Source organism: Micromys minutus (genome assembly GCF_963924665.1).
Source record: "Micromys minutus genome assembly, chromosome: 2".
NCBI classification, from domain to species: domain Eukaryota; kingdom Metazoa; phylum Chordata; class Mammalia; order Rodentia; family Muridae; genus Micromys; species Micromys minutus.
Window position 1 is genome coordinate 74,498,312 of NC_137971.1, and position 20,571 is coordinate 74,518,882.

A 20,571-nucleotide genomic window follows, 5' to 3' on the forward strand; every position below is an offset into this window, starting at 1 on the left:
GTATTCATATGCCGCTGTGTAATAAAGCATAGACTTCCCTTCCTCATTCGGGGCACTATCCTACTGTCACAATTAGAAAATCCTCTCCAATATTTCCTTCTGGTCCACATATATTTCCACATTCTCTATCTTTTATTCTTAGATCATGATTTCGCTTGGATTTCATCTTAATATGAGCTCTGAGAAGAGACATTCATTCCTTTCTTGGTGTTTAGCCAGTCGTAACAACACACACACACACACACACACACACAAGCATCTTTCTCCCTTGTTTGCTTGAAATGTCTCTTTTATTAGTGCAAATTTTGTATGGATCTTTTGTTCACTTTTAAATTTTTCTTATGCTCCAGTGAAATCTCTCTTCCTATCTTCAAACATACAATTTTAATGTATGATAGGTTTCTGACACCTTGGCATCTCAAAACACTTAACCACCCACCCCTCTCCAGCATGCCTGATATTTTTAAAGTTTTCCGGGCTATCTTTCTTTTCCTTAAACTTTTAAAGCTTTGATTAGCTGTAGGGAATGATGTGATGCTCAACACACACATGCAGCAGCCCTCCCGACTGCCTGTCTCAGAGCCCCTTCTCCAAAACCTACATTGCTGGTGCCAGCTCGGCGGTACTAGAGGATCCAAACCTAGGCTCTCCATTGGCTCTCTGTTGGTTCTGAACAACTTACAAAGGAAGAAGTGAGCTGGTCAGGACCGAGGTCAAGAAACTGGCAGAGCTGAGTGCCACAGCTGAGCAAATTTGGAAGGTGGGGGATGCAGAACCTGAGAGATGGTGGGGGCTGGGGGATGACAAATTTGGAAATAATTTGGGCTTTTCTTTATGTCTCTTCATAAAAGGGCTCCCCCACCCAAAAAAAAAAAAAAAAAAAACTGTTTGTAATAGGGCTAAACTCTTTTATTTCTATGTATTTTCTCTTTTTACTTTTGTTTTGCTACCTTTAAGCTGGAATTTTTGTCATGTTAGTGTGACCAGTGGCTGTTATAATGCAGAAGAGTGATGTATGGGTTTACGTTATCACTGGACAGCAAGGCCAGCCTTGGAGAAGTGTGCTGCTCCTGTGGCTTCTCCTGGTAGTCGCCCGTCCATCTAGGTAAGCTGCTTTTGTCCACTTTGGGATTTATAGCTGTCATTTTGGCGAGAGTTCTTAGCTCATTGGCTAGGGTATTCATGGCTCCCAGAGTGCAGTGGAGAAAGGGGGAGGCGCTCTCCACAGCCGGAACTGATTAATCATTTTTGGAAGGCTAAGCAGGCAATACAAGCTCCACCCTAACCAACTGGATTCAGCCCCACCTATAAAGGGCGTGCCTGAAGGTCCAGCTCTAATTGCGTTTCCAAGTTCTGAAAGAAGAGCTGCCACCTCCTTTCTATCAAGTAAGTGCCTGTTATTGGCCCGGTGGCTTCCCATTGTCCCAGTGACTTCCTGTCTAGCACCACAGCTTAGTAGCATGCCCAGCAAGGCCAGACTGGGATTTACTCCCGACTCCATGACTTAACAGCTGTGTGACCTAGAGCAGGTTCCCTAACTTGTCTGTCCTCTCATTTCCTCACCTTGAAAGTTAAAATAATCAAGTTAGGCATGGTGAAGCATTCCCATTGTTCTAGCACTCTGGAGGCTAAGGCGGGAAGACTATGACCATACTACATAACAAGTTCAGGCTAGTGGGGCCGTGCCTCCTCCCCCCAAAATTTCAAGTGATGATAATAACAGTGCAAACCCCTCACGGAGCTCTGAGAACTCTCTGGGTTAACAGGGCACACAGCACAGTGCCTAACATACAATGAATACTGTGTGTTTGTTGCATATGATAAACAAATGTTCTTGCTTTCTAGTTCCGTGTAGTCTCATAAAATCACAGTTTTATTGTACCCAATATCATGACCAGTACGGACCATACATCTAACCCAGGTTAGCTTAACCCAAAAGACACTGTGACCTTGAACAAGTCACTTTCAAGATTCAGTCTCAGTTCCCCCTCTAAGAAGACAAGAAAAAGATGCTGGGTTTTACCATGTAAGTACTTCAGACCTAAGGTCAAGGGTGTTCCAGAGTGCCTGCCACCTCCCAGGGAGGCCGCTTGGTGTAGTCACTATACAAAGCATACCATGGCTTCAGGAAGCAGTCACACTGAAGCACATGACAATCTCACTGTAAATAAGTCTTCCATTGCCACAAAACATGTATGCCCATCCCCCACTGTCACTGACCCAGCTTTCCCCAGATGCCGTATTCTAGATGAAGGGTGTGATTTGAACCGCCAACGAAGTGGGGACCACCCAACTGCAAGACATGAGGTGACTCCATTTGCAAATAAGCTAGAGAGTGATTTCTGGGTACACTGGGAGGTGGCTGGCTTCCAGGAGGCACCTCTCATGCAAGAGCGCTAGACACATCCGGGTCTGTGTTAGGAAGGCAGAACACTCTATCTTTGAGAGGACAAGGTATGGAGAGTTGTAAATTACGAAGGAATCTCCGGCTCGGCCAAGGATGCTGATAAGGAAAATGCCAGTACAGCATCATCCATCCGTGGGATGCCTGGATCTCAGGAGCCTGCAGGCTCCTAGACTCATAATCCTGACCGTTAGCAACAGGGTCCCAAGCCATCAGGTCCATGTAAACAAGAGCCCTAAGTGAGGGACACTGGCTCTGCACGTGCCGGCACTGAAGTTCAGACATCCTTCTGAAAGCCTTCATCCCTCAGAGGCCATTAGGGGACGTGTCTGAAAGATCAAACCACAGACCTGAACTATCAGCATTCAACAGAAGTGGGGAGGTAACAGCTCTCACTGTTGCAGAAGCAGCTTGCACAGGGAGCTCCCGCCATACTTTCTAACTCAGCAGCTTCCAGGGATCTGTTCACTAACAGAATATACAGAAGGAAAGGGCATAGGTGAGATCCCACCCCGGGAGGTGTGCTCTGGACTGCAGTCCCTTCTCCATGCAGAACCATGCCTCGGAGCCTGGGCACTTTCTTCTGCCCTCACCCCCACATTGCCACTGAGGATACCAGAAGGTCTTATTTTAAAACAGGAGAAATCTATTTCAGACCAGGAGTTGGAGGAAGGTGCCAAACAAATGCCAGAAGCTGTTGAAGGTTTTGTTTTCATTATTGCTGTTGTTGGTTTGGTTTTGTTCGGTTTGGTTCTGGGTTTTGTGGGTGTTTTGGTTTGGTTTGTTCACTTGTTTGTTGTTGTTGTTGTTGTTTGACATGTAGAAATCATGAGTCTGGGACTGAGAGAAGGGCAGCTGGGCCTGGCTCTCCTCTCCATACCCCAAGTTGAAAGGAAAGAATTAGAGTAGGGGAAGAGAAAAGGCTTGGTTGGGAAGAGTGCTCAATGTGTGAGCCTGAGGGCCTGAATTCAGGTCCCTGGGCTGCATTAGGAACTCATGGTGGCCATGGCAGGTGGCCTGTCCTCCCAGCTTCTGGAAGAGAAGATGGTGCTGGTCTGTGGGTGAGCAACCTGCCTCCATAGGTAAAGTGGGGAGAACTGAGGAAGACTTCTGATGCCACCCTCAGGCCTCTACACACGATCCCACACATGCATATACACATATACCACACAACATACACACACACCACATACCATTATATACACATACCCCATACATACATCACTTACCATACACACGCATACCACACACATATACCACACAACACACACACATACCACACACACACACATACCACACACATATACCACACAACACACACACATACCACACACACACACACACATACCACACACATATACCACACAACACACACACATACCACACACACACACATACCACACACATATACCACACAATACACACACACACATCACATCACACCACACCACACACATATACCACACAACACACACACATACCACACACACACACACACACATACCACACACATATACCACACAACACACACACACACACTACACACACATACACACACACATCACATCACATCACACACACACACACATCACATCACACCACACACATATAAAAAGGAAAAAGAAACTGGATGTGGTCCTACAGCACCAGCAACACCAACATTATATGTTGGGAGCACAGCATCAAGGTCCTTGCACCCACATTCTCTGGTTGCACCCAGAGAAATCAGGAATGTTAAGCATACAGGATTGTCTCTCCAATGGGTAAGCTGTAAATTAGAGGTGATTTATTGCCTGCTGGTCTGTGTTATATGTTGGGCCACAGCAAGCTTCCACAACTAGCACTGGAGGTGGCTAGTAATCTGAATAATATTTACAAATTACATTACCTGTACAGCCAGGGGGGTCCCCCAAGACATTACCTGTACAGCCAGGGGGTCCCCCAAGTTCCCACGAGCAGGACTGGAGGTATCTAACAGACTCAATAACGCTTACACTATCTGTATAGTCATGGGTCTCCCAAGCTCTTCCAACGAGAACCTGCGGTGGTTAATAGCTCTGTGCTATCTGTATGATGGAGACCACGCCAGAGCCTTCCCTAGATCCATAAGGTAGTACAGGGAGCCTAGCTCTAGAAGCCATCTCAGAAGAAACGGCATGTGCTGAGCTCAGCTTCATTGTGATTACACTTCCTTGTGCACTGGGGATTGAATCATATTAGAAAAATTTCCCCCAAATCATACTGTTTGAACTTGTTGGGACTAATCGTCCTGGCATCAGACTTCTGAAGGTTTGATCCAGGTTGATGAAGTCAATCTGAACTGAGTTTTCATTCTCACCTCTTCAAGGTTCCCTTCCTTGGCTGCCATGACTCTCTCAGCTCCCCCCTTTCATTATGACTACCTGCAGGGTCTCCCCAATGATGGCACATGGGGACAAGAGGATTGCTGGGGTTGATGCTGCCAGCCTAGTTCTAGACTCCATGGGAGATCCTGTAGAGAGGAATAAGACAGAGGGTGGTGGAGAAGAACTAACATCCTCATCTAACCTCCAAGCTCATACACAGGACTGTGCGCCTACACAGACGTGCAGAGATCACACACACAATTAGGATGGGGATGGAAGTGGAAGTCAGGAGTGGAAGGATTGCCTAGTGAAATTCTGGATTCAATTCCCAGCACTGCTAAAAATCATATAGATAGATAGATAGATAGATAGATAGATAGATAGATAGATAGATAGATAGATAAAGATGGTAGATAGATATAACTAAATTTTTCAATTGTGTACAGAAAAGTCTGATTAGAAAAGTAGGCAAGTTATTGAATGCAGGAAGGGAAGATGTATTCTAGCAAGTTCCCATGCTGTTCCAGAGTTATGAGCATGCACACGCGCACACACACACACACACACACACACACACACACACACACACGCCTGCAGAAGGAACAGGTGGCCAGGGATGCTCCTGAGGTTCCCACCAGACACATGGAAGATGCCCTCAAGAGCAGGGACACTACAGCAGGCGTCACCTTGCTATGTACCAGCATCAGCAAAATGAAAGTGCCGAAGCCATTCGAACCTCAACAGCAGCGTGGGAAAAGACAGACCTCTCGAAAGCACCCCAAAACAGCCAAATTTAGTTTGTCTAAATTTGCATTTCCTCTTCTTTTCCTGAGATGCCCTCCACTGACAGTCCTCACCTACATATGCAGAAGTTGTAAACTGGAATTCATGGAGGATTCCAGCTCAGAATTATTTCAAAAATACACCCCAGTGAGTTTAGGAGTGTAGTTCAGTTCGAGAGTGCTGGCTTAGCATGCACGGAGGCCTGGGTCCAGTGCCTACCACCGTATAAACTGAGTGCAGTGAGGACACCTCACTCCCAGCTCTTGTGAGGTGGAAGGAGGGCCAGAAGTTCAAGGTCATCCTCAGCTAAACAGGAAGCTCAAGAGCATCCTGGGCTACATAATAAAACAAACAAACAAAGCCTCACATTGTTTACACCATATAAATGTAGGAAACTTCAGGCATTCACGGAAAAGCTAGAAAAATCTAGATTGTGGCCGTGTAAAGAAGAGAACTCAATGACAGCTTCTAGGCTTCCAGACAGGATGTGGCCAGCCAGGAGGACACTCCCACCAGTGCACTTGGCTTGTCTGCTTTCCTGACTGGCTTCGCTGGTTTTGAAGCTGGACATTCTGAATAACTGCATACGTCCTTACAAAGCCATGTGGTCACACACAAAGCTATGAGCAAAGCCAGCAGACACACAGCTGGTCTATTATACAGTTTTATCGAGTCGAGTTCAGTCATGGAGACATGTTTGTGAGCGGCTGCACCAGCTCAGATCCCCACGCCCTTCAATGGTCCTTAAGGTCCAATTTCTCCACATTCTCATTTGTGGGCCTTTGGGGTTTTTTAATTATTATTTATCTTTTTTTTCTCCTGGTGGGCATCGTGTGACCTCATAGTATAGTTTTGATTGTCATTTCTCTGATGATCAGCAACACTGAACCTTTTGTGCTTTTTAATTGAATTATCATACCCATTCATGGATTTCACTGGGACATTTTCATAGCTCTATTGCTTGTACTTGGGCATCTTTTACAGGTCTGTTGGTCATTTGTGTACTTTGGAGAAATGTATAATCAAGGTCATCCTCAGCTAAACAAGGAGCTCAAGAGCATGCTGGGATACATAATAAAAAACAAAACATGAAAATTGCATGACCTGCTATTTGGGGAGATGGTTCAGTGCATGAAGTGCTTACCATAGAAGCGTAACAACCCAAATTTGATGCCCAGAACCTGCACAAAAAAGGCAGGAACGGTTGCACACGCTTGTAATCCCAGCGCTTGGAAAGTGCAGAAAGGTGGATGGCCATCTTTGAGTCCTAGGCCAGTTAGAGACCTTGTCTCAAGGAAGCATGGCGCACGATGCCTGCAGAGGAATGATATCTGAGGGCACCCTCTATTTTCCACATGTAACATGCGTGTACATGTACACATACATAGACACATGGTGCAACAATATGATCCAGTAATCTTGTTCTGGGTATTTACAAAAAAGAACTGAAATTAAGGAGCTGGAGAGATGGTGAAATGTTTAGGAACACTTGCTCCTCTTACAGAGGACCTGAGTTTGATTTCCAGTACCCACCTGTAACTCCACCTCCAGGTTATCTGGTGCCCTCTTCTGGCCTCTGTGGGCACAAGCCACATACATAGTACACATTTATATTTGCTGGTAAAATATCCACATATAAAAATAAAATATATAACTCAAATAAAAAAATTAAAGAAGTGAAACTAAGATCTTGCAGAGGTCAACCCTTCCTTGTACACTGCAACATTAGCCACAAAAGTCAAGGTGAAGAAACTTCAGTGTCTGTGCATGAGTAAATGATTAAAGATGCTGTGGTTCATCTATACAATAATATACTTCCCCACCATAGAAGAGAGGACATTCTGCACTATGACATAACATGACGAGTCTTGAAGGCAGGGTGCTAGGAGCATTATGCTAGCCACCGAAGGACCCGTACCATGTGATCCCATTAGTACCGAGCATCCGAAACAGTCAAATGCATAGGATCAAGGAGTGTAAGACTGGTGGCTAGAGGCTGGAAGAGAAATAAGCAGCTACTAATCAATAGGCATAAAGTGGCAGTCAAGCCAGCTGAATAAGCTCTAGAGGCCTGTCTCGCAACAGGGTACCACAGTCGATAGTAATATCTTGTACGCCTCAGCTTTAGTAAGAGGCTCAATCTACGAAATGATCTTTGCAAAATAAAATAGCTGCCTGAAGGGAAACCAGGCAAACTACTGGTTTCCTGGGTAGTGGTTAACTTGATGGATGAGGTTGGAGGTGTAGGGACCAGAAGAAGCACAAGAGGCTCGTGATTACGAAGGAAAGTTTTTACTGTGGGAATGCATCTAGCCTCACATACAATAAATAGTTTTCAGAACTGTGTGACTGGCCCAGCCCAAAGCCAGCAGCTTTGAGTCCAAATTCTAAATTCTTCAGAGAAGGAATCTTGTTGGCCCAGTAGTAAGAGATGCCAAGAGGGGTGTCACTATGTGACTTGGGTCACTAAGCTTTGGCAATACACCTGAAAGGGCACTTCTTGAAGTAAAGGGCCACTGCTTTGGCCAGGTTTGTTCAGTTTGTCCAGGGAACCAGGGAGTTTAGGATGCTAGGTATGAAGACTGGGAGTCAGATGACGTGGGCTCGCATGTGGGCTTGCTCACTGTCATGGGTGTCACGAACTAAAGCGCTTGGGAAAGCCTGTGTGCCTTCATTTTCTTGTGTGTAGCATGCACATGACAGTGATGGGAACCTGCTTTCTAAGGGATAACAAAAAGGGAAGAGTTGTGTGTAATGTGCTTCAAATTGAACTCTGTCACTTTGATGTGTGTGTGTGGGGTGAGCGCACGTGCCCTTGCCTGTGAATAAATGCTAAAGAAATACGTCAGGTGCCCTGTTTCTCATCCCCTTATGCCCCTTAGATGGCATCTTTCACTCAGCCTGGTGCTTGGAATTTTTTTCTCTGCTACTCTGGCTGACTAGATCTTCCAGTCTGCGCCTCTCAACAGAACTGGGGTTACAGGGTGTGCAAGGATGTGTCCTGCTCTTTACACAGGAGCTGGTGATCCAGATTCAGCAAGCACACTTAATGCACTGAATTATTTCCGGGCCCTAATTGGTTAAATAGTAGAATGGGCCACACAGAAGGTCAAAGACCAAAAGATCAGAAATGAGGTTTCTTAACTCCAGAGAGCCCTGTGCTTTCTCCGGGGCCTCCTGCCTCTTCTGCTCTCCCTTCCCTCTCGCCTGGAATATCAGGTTCAGAGGCAAGAGGCTGCTGGAAGTTGCCTTCATCTGACTATGAGATGTGTCCTGCTCTGTTCCCACCCCCACCCTGAGCAGGAGAAACTGAAATCATTTATTCATAAGCTAGAGCTTGCTCTGTATGAGCAACCAAGCCAGCTGTTTCTCATCTTCACCTCTCTAGCACTACGGATCTGCTCCTACCTCCACAGCATGAAGCGCTACCTTTGTGGCAGTGAGGGACAGATAGCTGTTTCAGCAGAGTTCGCTCTGACCTTGGTGAGCTGGTTCTATACCACAGAGGCTGATGGCCAGCCCACAGCCCAGAGAGCAGACTAGTCACATAAACTGCATTCGTCCCCAATACCCTCATGTTGTTAGGTCCTGCTCGCAGGCATATGAAAGAAGATTCTGGGCTTCTCTTTTGTAGGAAGCAGAGTAGCCATGTGTCACGTCCAAGATAAGGCTGCACACATGCTCACCGCCTAAGACTTCAAAGGCGAATTGGTAGAGATCTTACTTAGTCTATACAACTGCTTGTTCTGTTACTCCCCACCCACATGCTAAAGAGGCCAGAGCTCTTTTCTTCCTTTTCCAGAAAAGGAAATGGAGGTCAAAGGTTATGTAGCTAGCTCATGTTAGAGACAAACCTGGAGGTCAAACCCAACCACTCTGGCCCAAGAACCTCCGTCCAAATCACTTAGATTGCCTACCTACCAATCAGAACTCCTTGAGAATAGTTTCAATCACAGATACTCAGGCTTTTAATAGACTACTCAGGCAATCCTGGGCCAGTGGATGTAATTTTTTGAAGTAGCATTTAGAAACTTTATTTTTAAAGGTGTGTGTGAAAGAGAGTGTGTGTGTATATGTGTGTGTGTGTGTGTCTGTCTGTCTGTCTGTCTGTCCAGAGAAAAAAGCCAGAAGAGGGAATCAGATGCCCTGGAGCTGGAGTTACAAGTGGCCATGGGTGCTGGGAACCGAGCCTGGGACCTCTGCTAGAGCAGTGTGCACTCTTAAGTCATCTCTTCAGCCTGGTATTCAAAAACTTTAGTGGGCACATGGTATTTTGTTCCTGTTCAACTGACATCTTGCTGTGTTTCTCCTAGCAAAACCTCGGTTCTCTCTGTAAAGCTTCTTCCCTTATCTTCAAGAGAGTTCCTTAAAAGCTGAGCCCTGACTGGTTAGGGTCCATCAGCTTGACTAAACAGCCTGTGGCCATTTTGACTTTTAGGGCTAAAATGACACTAGGGTCAGAATCAGATGGAGCTGAACTGGCTGCTCAAGTTTTCTTTCAGAACTCAGAAGGGCACTAGATCCTAGCCAATGGGCTTTTGTCATTCTAGATAACTAGAGACAGTTTTGACTGGATGTGACATATCACTAACTAGTAATAGGACTAGAGACAAAGGTTAGAGTCACAGCCACTATCTCAGCGTCCCTGGATTAAAAAATATATATATATGGAAACAGAAATCTACAAAAAAAAAATGGGGTTGGTTTAGCATTTGCTCAAACTGTGGAGAAAAAGGATCTAGTTTCTCTCCATCTCTCTAACTTCCTTACAATTTACAGGAAACCATGAGACCATAGCCAGATAACAAACAGATTCGGCTGCAGGCAGTTAATTGGCTCTTTCCCGAGAGAAGGGTGACTAGCCTCTCAGTCCCTCTGTTGCCTCTGTTCTCAGAGTGACACTTCCAAAGGACCCACCAGTAGAAATGTGTAATGTGCCTGTAGAACATGCCCAGTCATCATCCCACTGGGAAGGGAACTTGAAAAATCACACAGGAACCAGTTGGCTGGTTTGAGGTTCATTTTTATTCTATACGGCCGGTCCTCGGATTTAATTTCTGCTCTTGAGAATGACTAAAAAGCACGTGTATGCGGCAGCCTCTTAGATATTTGACCTAGACAAGGCAACCCTCCAGACACCTCCTGCACCATTCCTCTAAGACATCCCTTTTGGCATTCGGTAATACACAACTTGGTTACTGAGTGCTTTGGCTGTGAATACAGAAGCCATAGACTGCAGTATTATATAAACTGGATGTGATTCGAGCAAGATGGTGTACTCTCTGATGTTGATAAATAATAGATAAATGAGAGAGGAGGGAGAGAAGGGGGGAAAGGCGCTGCAGTTTAATCTGTGTGATCCCTATTGAGAAAGTCCCATGGCTGTTCTGGTCCAGGTGCTGGTGATGCCAGGAGGTGAGATCTCAGCCCTAGCTGGTGCTTCTATGCTGGTAATGAGCTGCAGGTGCCCCCCACTTGGTGTTATGTAAAGCAGAGCGATGCAGGCTTTCAGAGGACAGCAGCTGTTAGGTTGCTTTCTTAAGCGGAGCAAACTGGACATTATCACATGGGACGAGGTAAGCCTTTTCCCTTACTTCCACTCCCACTGTAATTGATGGGACCAAGCCTAGCGAAGTCAAGAGTTCCTTGCTCTCTCTACTCTAGGACCACAGGGGAATAGAGGTCACAACACATGGACTATTAGAATATTATCAGGAACAGTAGTAGATGACAAGACCTCGGGAGCATCTAGGAGCCTCCTCATGGTATTTCTGTTGGACCTGAGCTTCCGCTGCTGCTCAGTCTTGACTGCACTGAAGTGGGAGCCTGAGTCTATGCTGGAGGTGGAGTAGCACCTGCCTGCTAAAACCGGAGGAGGGACCAGCTCAGAGCATCCTCAAGTGACCTTCAGAGTTCTTCGTGCAAAAACTAGAGTAATAAAGAAGGCAGATGTGTTTTGGGATGGGGTCTCCACTATATAATCCATGTTGGCCTTGAACTTGCCATCCTCCTGAGTGATAAGATCATGGGTGTGTGCCACTATGAAAGCAGAGTTAACAGTTGCCACCAAAATATGTTTAAGAGATGTAGCCTCCAGTTTTCATGTGTATATAATACTGTGTATTATATATTCAATATCACATGTCTAATAGAAAAAAGTTCATGTCGAAAATACTGCAAGTGATATTTTAAATCCTATAAAAATATAATGCTCCTGTGATTTTGATGCCTCACACACTTCTAAAGTTAACTAACATGTCACCAGCATGGCTTTTGTTAAAGTATAATTTCTATATACTAACGTGCAAACTTCGAGCATGCATTTTGGTACATTCCGAGAGGCATGTGTACCTGCATGAGAAGTGGCTCAGCCAAGATCTGCACCTGCGCTGTCACCCCAGACACGGCTCCATAGCTGCTGGCCAGGATTCCATTATGAGGATGCAGTGGCTTCCTCTTACATAAGCATTCATCAGTAGTTACTTGAGTCATTTCCAAATTTCAGTCGCTATAAATACTGATGTAATGAATGTCATTCTAGCTAAATCGCTATACCTATCCTCAAGTAACCCCTCAGCAAGAATTCCTAGAATTGTCATCCTTAGGGCAAAAGGGTAAGGTTTCATCATTTGCAAATCACAAACGACTTCTAAGACCATAAAATATTGACAAGCCACCTAGGGAGTGCTTTTCCACTTTTGAAATGCCTGGCCCTGGGCCCCTGCTCAATATGTTACACTATTTTTATTACCCATTATTCTTCAGCAGGTCAGAGGGTGGCCTGCCTTCATTCCTGAGCAGTAGAGACACTTCTAGACATTAATAATAATTTTAAAACCACTTATTGAGTGTTGCTTTGGGTCAGACACTATCTTAGGTGTGGTCCAAGCAATTTTCTCAGCAAATACTCATGACACCTACCCCCACAGGAGTTAGATACTGCCCTCCCTATTTTAAAGAATGAGCTAAAGGTTATAGAAATTGAATTATTTTTCCAAGGTCATGGGAGCAGTAAGTGGCAGATTGGGAATCTGACACCAGAGCTTCCTGGCTGCAAAGCCCGAATTCGCAGCATTGCATCACAGAACTTGAGCTTTTATATAAAATAATGAAGATGGAAATGGAAACATAATTATGCTGTGGTTTGCTCTGGACCAGGGAATGCAGAAGATTCTCGGTATACTCAGAGTGGGGAGTAAGGTAGAAAGACCTTCAGCTACTGTATGGAAGGCTCACCACGCACAGTGTGAGTCACTTTCAAGCAAGGGCTCTGTGAATGTTTCTGCTGTTCACCCATTTGTCTTTGTCAGCCCTTTCCCATTTTCAATGCATTTAAAAAGTGTCCTTATAAGCCCACATGGTTGGTACTAATACCCCATTTTATATAAAGAAACTTGGGTACAGGAAAGTAAATGGCATGCCCAAGTTCCCCTAATGAGAATCTGGGCGGAGTCAGGCCCCAGATTCAGATATGTCTGACTCCCAGTTATACACTCTTAGTTACCACGAGAAGGCTCAATGGATTGCCATAGGACTTATTTGTAATTAGCAAGGGCTAGATCAGCTGGGGATCTGGGGTATGGAATGAGTGGGATGCATTTTTTAATGAGGTCATCTTCAGGAATACCAACAAAACCTGCAGATCTTCTAAAAATAAAAGCCCAGTGTAACGGCCCCTCGAGTTCTCTTCGACAGTCGTTCCCTAAGTATGGAGTATTCGTAGCACATTAATGACACAGTCAAGCCTGTCTTTTGCCATTCCGGTCTGGACTTGAGCATGAGATGACCTTTGTTTAGTGGGACATTAGCAAACCTGATAAACAGACTTTAAATGCTTCCTGGAACCCTGAAATCACCATAGGAACAACCCAAAAACTAGCCAGAGAATAAAGGATGGAGAAGCAAGGTACCTGGACCAGCAACTTGCCCACTGCCGTGCTCATCCTCAAGCATCTAGCCACCAGCCAATCTGTCAGATACCCACAGGTACAGAGAGCCCCAGGACAAAGAGCTCACCTGGCTCACCCTAGTCCCATCCCTCAATGACATTTCCTCCCTTATTCTGAGATCTTGGTCACAGTGAGCATGGTCCATAGTCTTGGTGCTTTGTAACACTGTCCCTAAGGAAAGCAATGACAGCTCTAGAGAAATGACTCTTAAGGGCCCTTCCCACACCACAAAAAGAGACATAGGTTTCCTAATGAGACTAAGAATGAGGAGGACAGAAAGTTTTGTTCTTTGTGTTTGGTTGGTTGGTTTGTTTGTTTGTTTGTTTGTTTGTTTGTTGTGGTTTTGGGGTTGTTGTTGTTTTTAGTTTGTATACTATTTTTTATTTCATTTCATTTGTTTTGTTTTTCCTATTTGAGAGAGGAGTGAAGAACATGAAGTTGGGTGGGTAGGATCTAGGAAGAATTCAGGAAGAAAAAGAATATGATCAAAGCATATGGTATAAAAAAGTTAAAATAAAAAAATAAAAATCTGTAATATCAGGAGAAGGAGAAAGAGACCTATGGAAGGGCAGAGACATCATTCGAGAACTCTGCCATGTTTTGTGTTGTCTAGTGCCAATGGTAAGGGCTACATATCGTCTAGTTTCATTGCAAATGAATGGGCCCATCAGGAGGTAGGTTCACTGGGACACACAGTCTGATTGCATCTGGAGATTCACGTAAGTATAGGTTGCTATAATGATGTCCAGTATATATCCCCACTCAGGTGGGGCTTGGAATAGTGGCAAACAGAATGTGGAGCCTTGCACATTCTTTCTCCTAGACAAAGACATGCAATGTCGGCTTCCTAAGCTTGCTGCAGACTTGGCATTTCAAGGTCACAGAGGAGGCAAAGGCATCCCTCTAGACCTGCCTGAGCCCCAGAAGCAGCCAGACAGCCCGTCCAGGTGGACAAGCAGGTGTGTGCAAGTCTTTAATCACGCCTCCAACCACAGGCAGAAAAAAGGTCAATGAACCGAGTCAAGCCAGTTCAGGAGTCTGGACCAGTTTATCATTCTTGCTGCCAACAGACCTTCTTAGAATAGCACCCAGAGCGTCGCTGCAGTCAGGCTGCCAAATCCTATGCATGAAGACTGTGGGGAGCAGTTTCTGCTCTCCCCATGCCTATTGCAAGAAATGTCTGCGTTCTTCCATTCACACAGAGAAGGGCTACTTCTTGTGCTACCCATGAAGCCTTCACACACACACACACATACACACACACACACACACACACACACACACACACACACACACACACCTGCCAGATGGTCAATAGAAAGCCTGTTCATTCTCTAGACTTGCTTGCTTTGATCTTGCTGCCCACACACATGCACTGGAGTAGTCATTGTTGTCGTCATCATCATCATCATAATCACCACCACCACCACCATCTATATAAAGATCTTGCACCCAACACTGTCTTAGGAAGTTTCGGAGATATTTATGCATTTGACATTCATAAAAATACTGTAAAGTAATGGCTACTATTTTAACCGTTTTTTTTTTTTTCAGCTGAAGAATTAAAGAGATTTAAAATAACTATCCTAAGATTATACAGGGTTACATCTAGGAGGGCTGAATCTATATTCTATTCTATAGCCTACAGTTTCAAGCAGTGTACAATACTACTTTTCCAGGGTTCCTCTAATTGGCCATGTATCCCCACTCATTAAGTGTGGGATGAACATATAAACTCGGATCTCTGGAAGTAGATACATGTATTAGGGTTCTCCAAATAAACAGAGCCAAGAGGAGAGATGCAGGTATAGACATCTAGATTGGTTATGTGAATCGGCTCACATGATCCCAGAGGTTGAACAGAAGAGTCCACAGTGTGTATCCTGACCCAAATCTAAAAGCCTCAGGCCGGAGAGCATTGACATTGAGGGGCAGAAGAAATACAGATGTCCTAGTTCAAACAGAGTGAACTCACCTTTTGCCTGCCTGTTTCTTCAGCCTTGGTTCTCAACAGGTCGAATGCTGCCCAGCCATACAGATGACTTAAACACTACTCTCTTCCGGAAAACCCCTTAAAACCCACCTAGAATCCAGGAAAGCTGATACTTGAAAAAAAAAATCAACCATTGTAAGCCTATCTAAATTTGGTATCTACTTCTTTGAATTACACTTAATTTCAAATAAAATAACAATAAAGTTATAATTGCACTTAACTGCTATTAGATTTGAATGAACCACAAACTGATCTCTTCTCTTGGGGAATGAGGTAAAGGCCTTTCCTTGATACCCTGTACTTAAACACTAAGATGTAAAAATTAGCAATTTAAGTACTGATATGAAGTCAGTACATCTAATCTTACATACCACAAGACTGAGGAGTAAGAAAACAGATACTTGTATAGTACAGGCTCATAAAATACGCAGAATATATTCCTAAGAAGACACACATGGAGATCACAGTCTTCATTTCTAGAGCTGGTTGCAAGGTTGTAGGTGGTGCTCGCTTGTAACTCTCTTCTACTCATTCCGTGTTCCCTCGGCTGTGAATCAGGTACCTCAGCTGATGGTGAGTCTTTGTCAGATACAGTGGTCTAAACCTTCATTTCTGAAAGGCCATGTAATCCTGTCTCAGTTGGGCTACTTAAGAGTTTTCTATAGTCCCTAACCACAAGTCATGTTGATGTCCTAAGGAAACACCTCTTGAATGTTTCAAGCACTGTTCTTTTTTTCTTTTCCCCCCTCTATGAAGGACCCTTCCTTAAATTCTGTAGGTTTCATTACTCCCCTCCTGGCTGGTTGGCTCAGAGGCGGAGGAAGCCCAATGTAGGACTGTGGGAGAATTTCTCCCTGAAGAGCCAAAGTTTCTAGGCTATCAGAGGACAATCTCTCAGAGAGAGGACCCCACATGTTTGTAGATGGGTCACCAGGAATAGTTGTGAATGGACCAGTGAGTGACAGGCTCTCAGCCATCGGAGAAACAGCATGCACTGATGCTAATTTGCAGAATCCATGCAGCCACTGGAGAACCTTGCCTCAATTCCAGAAATTCCAGAGTCTAAATTTCTATTCATCTAGAATCATTCTTGGCACAAAACTTTCTGTTTGAGTCTGTTTGGGCTACCAAACGGAAACAGGTGACTTTAAAATCACACACACACACACACACACACACACACACACACACACACACACACACACACAATGTATTTCTTGTGGTTTTAGAAGCCAAGAAGCACAAGGTCCAGAAAATAGCAGACATGGTGTCTAGTGAGAACCCACTTCATGGTGCCTTGGTGTACCTCACATGATGGAGGGGGGAGGCATCTCTCCAGGGTCCTTTTCTAAAGGTGTGGGTGCCATCTGTCCATGTAGGCTCCTCATTCTTCTTTTTTATAAGATTTGTTTATTTATTTTATGTATGAGTACACCGTCACTGTCTTCAGACACACCAGAAGAGGGCATTAGATTCCATTAAAGATTATTGTGAGCCACCATGTGGTTGCCGGGAATTGAACTCAGGACCTCTGGAAGGGCAGCCAGTGCTCTTAATCACTGAGGCACCTCTCCAGCCCAAGGCTCCTCATTCTTGACCTGATCACATCCTAAACATCTTATCTCTAATACTGGAGGGTTAGAATTTCAGCGTGACTTTGGAGAGAGACAAAACATTCAGACCATCAGAGCACATGATCAGAGAACAGCCCACTCTTCCGGCTACTGTGATCTATGGTCAGTGTCTGTGCTGATAAAAAAGGGAAAAGAACGGTGTTTGCATTCTCACAGTAGAAAACTCTTCCTAAAAAATAAATCAAGCATGGAAACATTGAGCCAAGAAGTGGAGAAGGAGATTCCTGAGAACTCCACGGAGACATCTTGACTTATCATGCAAGTATCAAGTACTTTTACCATCTAGTATTAGTGGTAGCCACGTGCAGAAGGAAGGAAGGATGTTAGGGTTGAGAATGGCTGTTGTGAAGAAAACCAACAAGTACCCCAAACTTCAGACAAACTTACACCAAGCACTGCACCCCACCGTCAGGTCAATCATCTTCTCGTTGACTTAATATCGTCTTTAAGTTGAGTTAGCTTTACCTAACCAAAGAATTTTCCTTAGATGGGAATTTTTACATCCAAATCAGAAGATCGAAATCATTACTAGTTTAGTACTACTTATACTAAAATATATAGTGAGTAAAAGACAAATACTCATCTGTTTCCCCCACAAGCAGCTCCTGTCCCTCCTGCAATAGTCACACTGTGGTTATTTGTTGGTTTGTTTTGTTTGTACTTGAAACGGGATCCAACCCTGTAGCCCAGGCTAACCTATGGCTAACCTATGACAACCCAGGGTTACAGTGTGTTCTACTGTACCCAGCTAAAATGAATAATAGCAAGATCACATACCCTCCCCGTTCTTCTGATTTGTGGATCGTGATATTAAGACTTCTCAGCAAAGGACTAGAAAATGTACTGAAAATGTGTGCTCTCATGGGCACACTAGTGAGTTGTGTCCACTGAGTTCAGGCCCGAGTGTCAAGGTGAAGTCACTAAGCAAGATCACAGAGTGAGGGTCTAGGTGTTTCCCTGTCCAGCCAAACCCCTTCTCCACTCTTCCCTACTGAAAGCAAACCGATCAAAGTGAAGGTGGCTGTCACCAGGTACTCACATCAGAGGCTGGGCCCTTGTCCGCACCAGGGCAGGAGAACGTGACAAATTCATGGCAGCGCTTGTGTACAACAAAGCAGCAGACTGCAAAAGAAAGCACAGGGAAGACAAAGAAGGAAGAAGCCATTAGGTTGCTCCAGATGAAGACATACAAAATAACATCAGCTTCTCCCTCATGCCCTCTGTTGGGCACACTGACGTGACATCCTGCACAAACATTAGATGTCTAAGTTAAGTAGGGGGTTTGGGAGATGGCTCAGTGAATAAAGTACTCAGCACATAATTATAAAGTCTGGTGTTTGATTCCCTGACGCCACTGGGCCTATAAGGTTGCCCCCTTTAATCTCAGTAGCCCTCAGGAGGCAGAGACAGGGGATTCCCTAGGGTTAGCTATCTAGCTAGACCAGCTAGAACTGGCTAGCTCCAGATCCACAGACAGAGACCTCTGTATCAACAAAGAAAGTGAAGAGAAACTGAGGAACACAGGGTATGTCAACTTTGGGCTTACACACACACTCATGCACGCATACGCACATGTGCACACACATTACATACTCAATAAAAAAATACAGATGCACTCTCCTCTACCTGCCTCCATTGCACACATACCCATGTCAACATGCACACACACAGGCTCACCACACACACACTTGTGTACATATGGAAAATTAATTAGGTAGTGTGCTAAGAATTATATATACCCCAAGTTACAGCCCCTTGAATATCACTTGAGTACCTGCCTAGTCTTTTATTGGCTTGGAAATAGGATGCTGTTTTTTTAGATCAAGTACCAGATTAAGTCGTTTGCTGATTAAGGTCTATAATACATAAGAAACGTGTGTGTAAGCATTAGACTCCTACCTGGAGGGATGATTAGAACAGGAAGGGTGTGGAGGAACAGTGAGAAAGAATGGCAGAGGCGTGCTCCTCTCACCAGATCAGTGTCAAGTCAGTGTAGGAGTAGAAGAAACAGGCTCCAAGCTGGGGGCGGAGCTCAGAGTGGAGAGCCTGCCTAGCATGCTGGAAACATGAAGAGGAGGGGGCAGCAGCATGGGGAGGAAGGAGGAGGATGAAAGGGAGGGCAGGAGAAAGGGGAAAGAGGTGGAAAGGGAGAAGAGGAAAGAGGAGGAAGGGAAGGGACCAGAAGGCGGAGGAAAATAGAGGGGAGTGTAGAAGAAGGAGGAGGGGGTTATAAAGATGGAGGAGGAGGATAAGGCCACAACATCGCTTGTAATTTGCAACTAAACACATGTAAACATATGTCTGCAACCTCGAACTCAAGGCATCTGTGATACAGCTCCAACTCTCTGAGGGTTACATGGCAAGAGGGGCAGCCAGCGGATACATAAACACATAATAAAACACATTTTACAGTGTTGTTCCTCAGGTCTTCCATATCCTCTAGACTCCCAGGCTCCTAGAGGATGCACTGTGTTAGGGACCAGCTCAGAGAGTTTGTAAAGCACACGTTCAACAAACAGATTAGAAAGTTTCAAGCCACTCATAGAGATGTGATTGTGTGGAGCCATCATCACGGTGTCTGAACATTTGTCAAGGGGCTCTACTACAAAAGTCTTAACGGGGCTCTACTACAAAATCACGGGAACTACAAATGCCAGGAACTAGTTAGTTGGTGTGACCAGGAGGCAGTCACTACCCCTCCTGCAAGTCCCCGAACACCAGCTGCTGCACACCAAATCCAATAAGGACTCTCCAACAAGTGAAACACGAGGGAAGAAGACAAGGAGAGACTAGGAGGAAAACTTTACATCCAAAGAAATAGAAGAAACATCTTGGATACAAGCATTATGCATGTGTTACCTGAACCCTAATTTTGAGTAAGCCAGCAATATTAAAAATCCACCAAGATAAGCAGTAAAATGTATCTAATCATTGGTTTTTATGATACTAGGCAATTATTCTTATTGATATTAGAGAACATATGATAGTGACATGGTGGGATTCTAACAGCATCTTCACCCTTGAGGCTATAACCTAAAGGGGTTGTGGATAAACTAATTCAGCTCAAAGTAATTTAGTGTGCTCGGGAGGGGGATAGATTTTTTTTTTAAGGAAGAAAGAAAAAAGACAAAAAAAGAAAAGTTAACCATTATGACTCATCAAATGTTCCTGATGGACACATGAGAATCTAATGCCAATCTGTCTTCTTTTTTTATATGCGCCTGGTTCTTCCATAAAATAGAACTTTAGGACAGAGACTGAAAAAGAGAGAGGCTATCACACAAAACCCGGGATGAGAGGGGTTTCAGTGCTGCATGTGCTGCAGCCCGTGTTCCCCGAGGAGACTGCACACTGATGAGCAGGACACAAGACTAGTTTAAGTGTGTTAACAATCATGATGGAGACGGCTGGCAAGATGGCTCCGCAGGAACAGCACTTGATGGACAAGCCTGACAATCTCCCG

General features: G+C 44.7%; 1 protein-coding gene across 2 annotated transcripts in view; it reads right to left on the reverse strand.

Annotated features, from left to right (window-relative positions):
- PRKCB (protein kinase C beta) overlaps window positions 1-20,571 on the reverse strand; it is a gene marked incomplete at both ends in the record, with an annotated part of 329,224 nt that overhangs the window by 178,893 nt on the left and 129,760 nt on the right. For both annotated transcript variants that reach the window (XM_080911318.1, XM_080911317.1), the window contains one exon: window positions 18,148-18,230. In XM_080911318.1, the coding sequence (XP_080767444.1) occupies window positions 18,148-18,230 (83 nt within the window). The remainder of the gene's footprint in view (window positions 1-18,147; window positions 18,231-20,571) is intronic.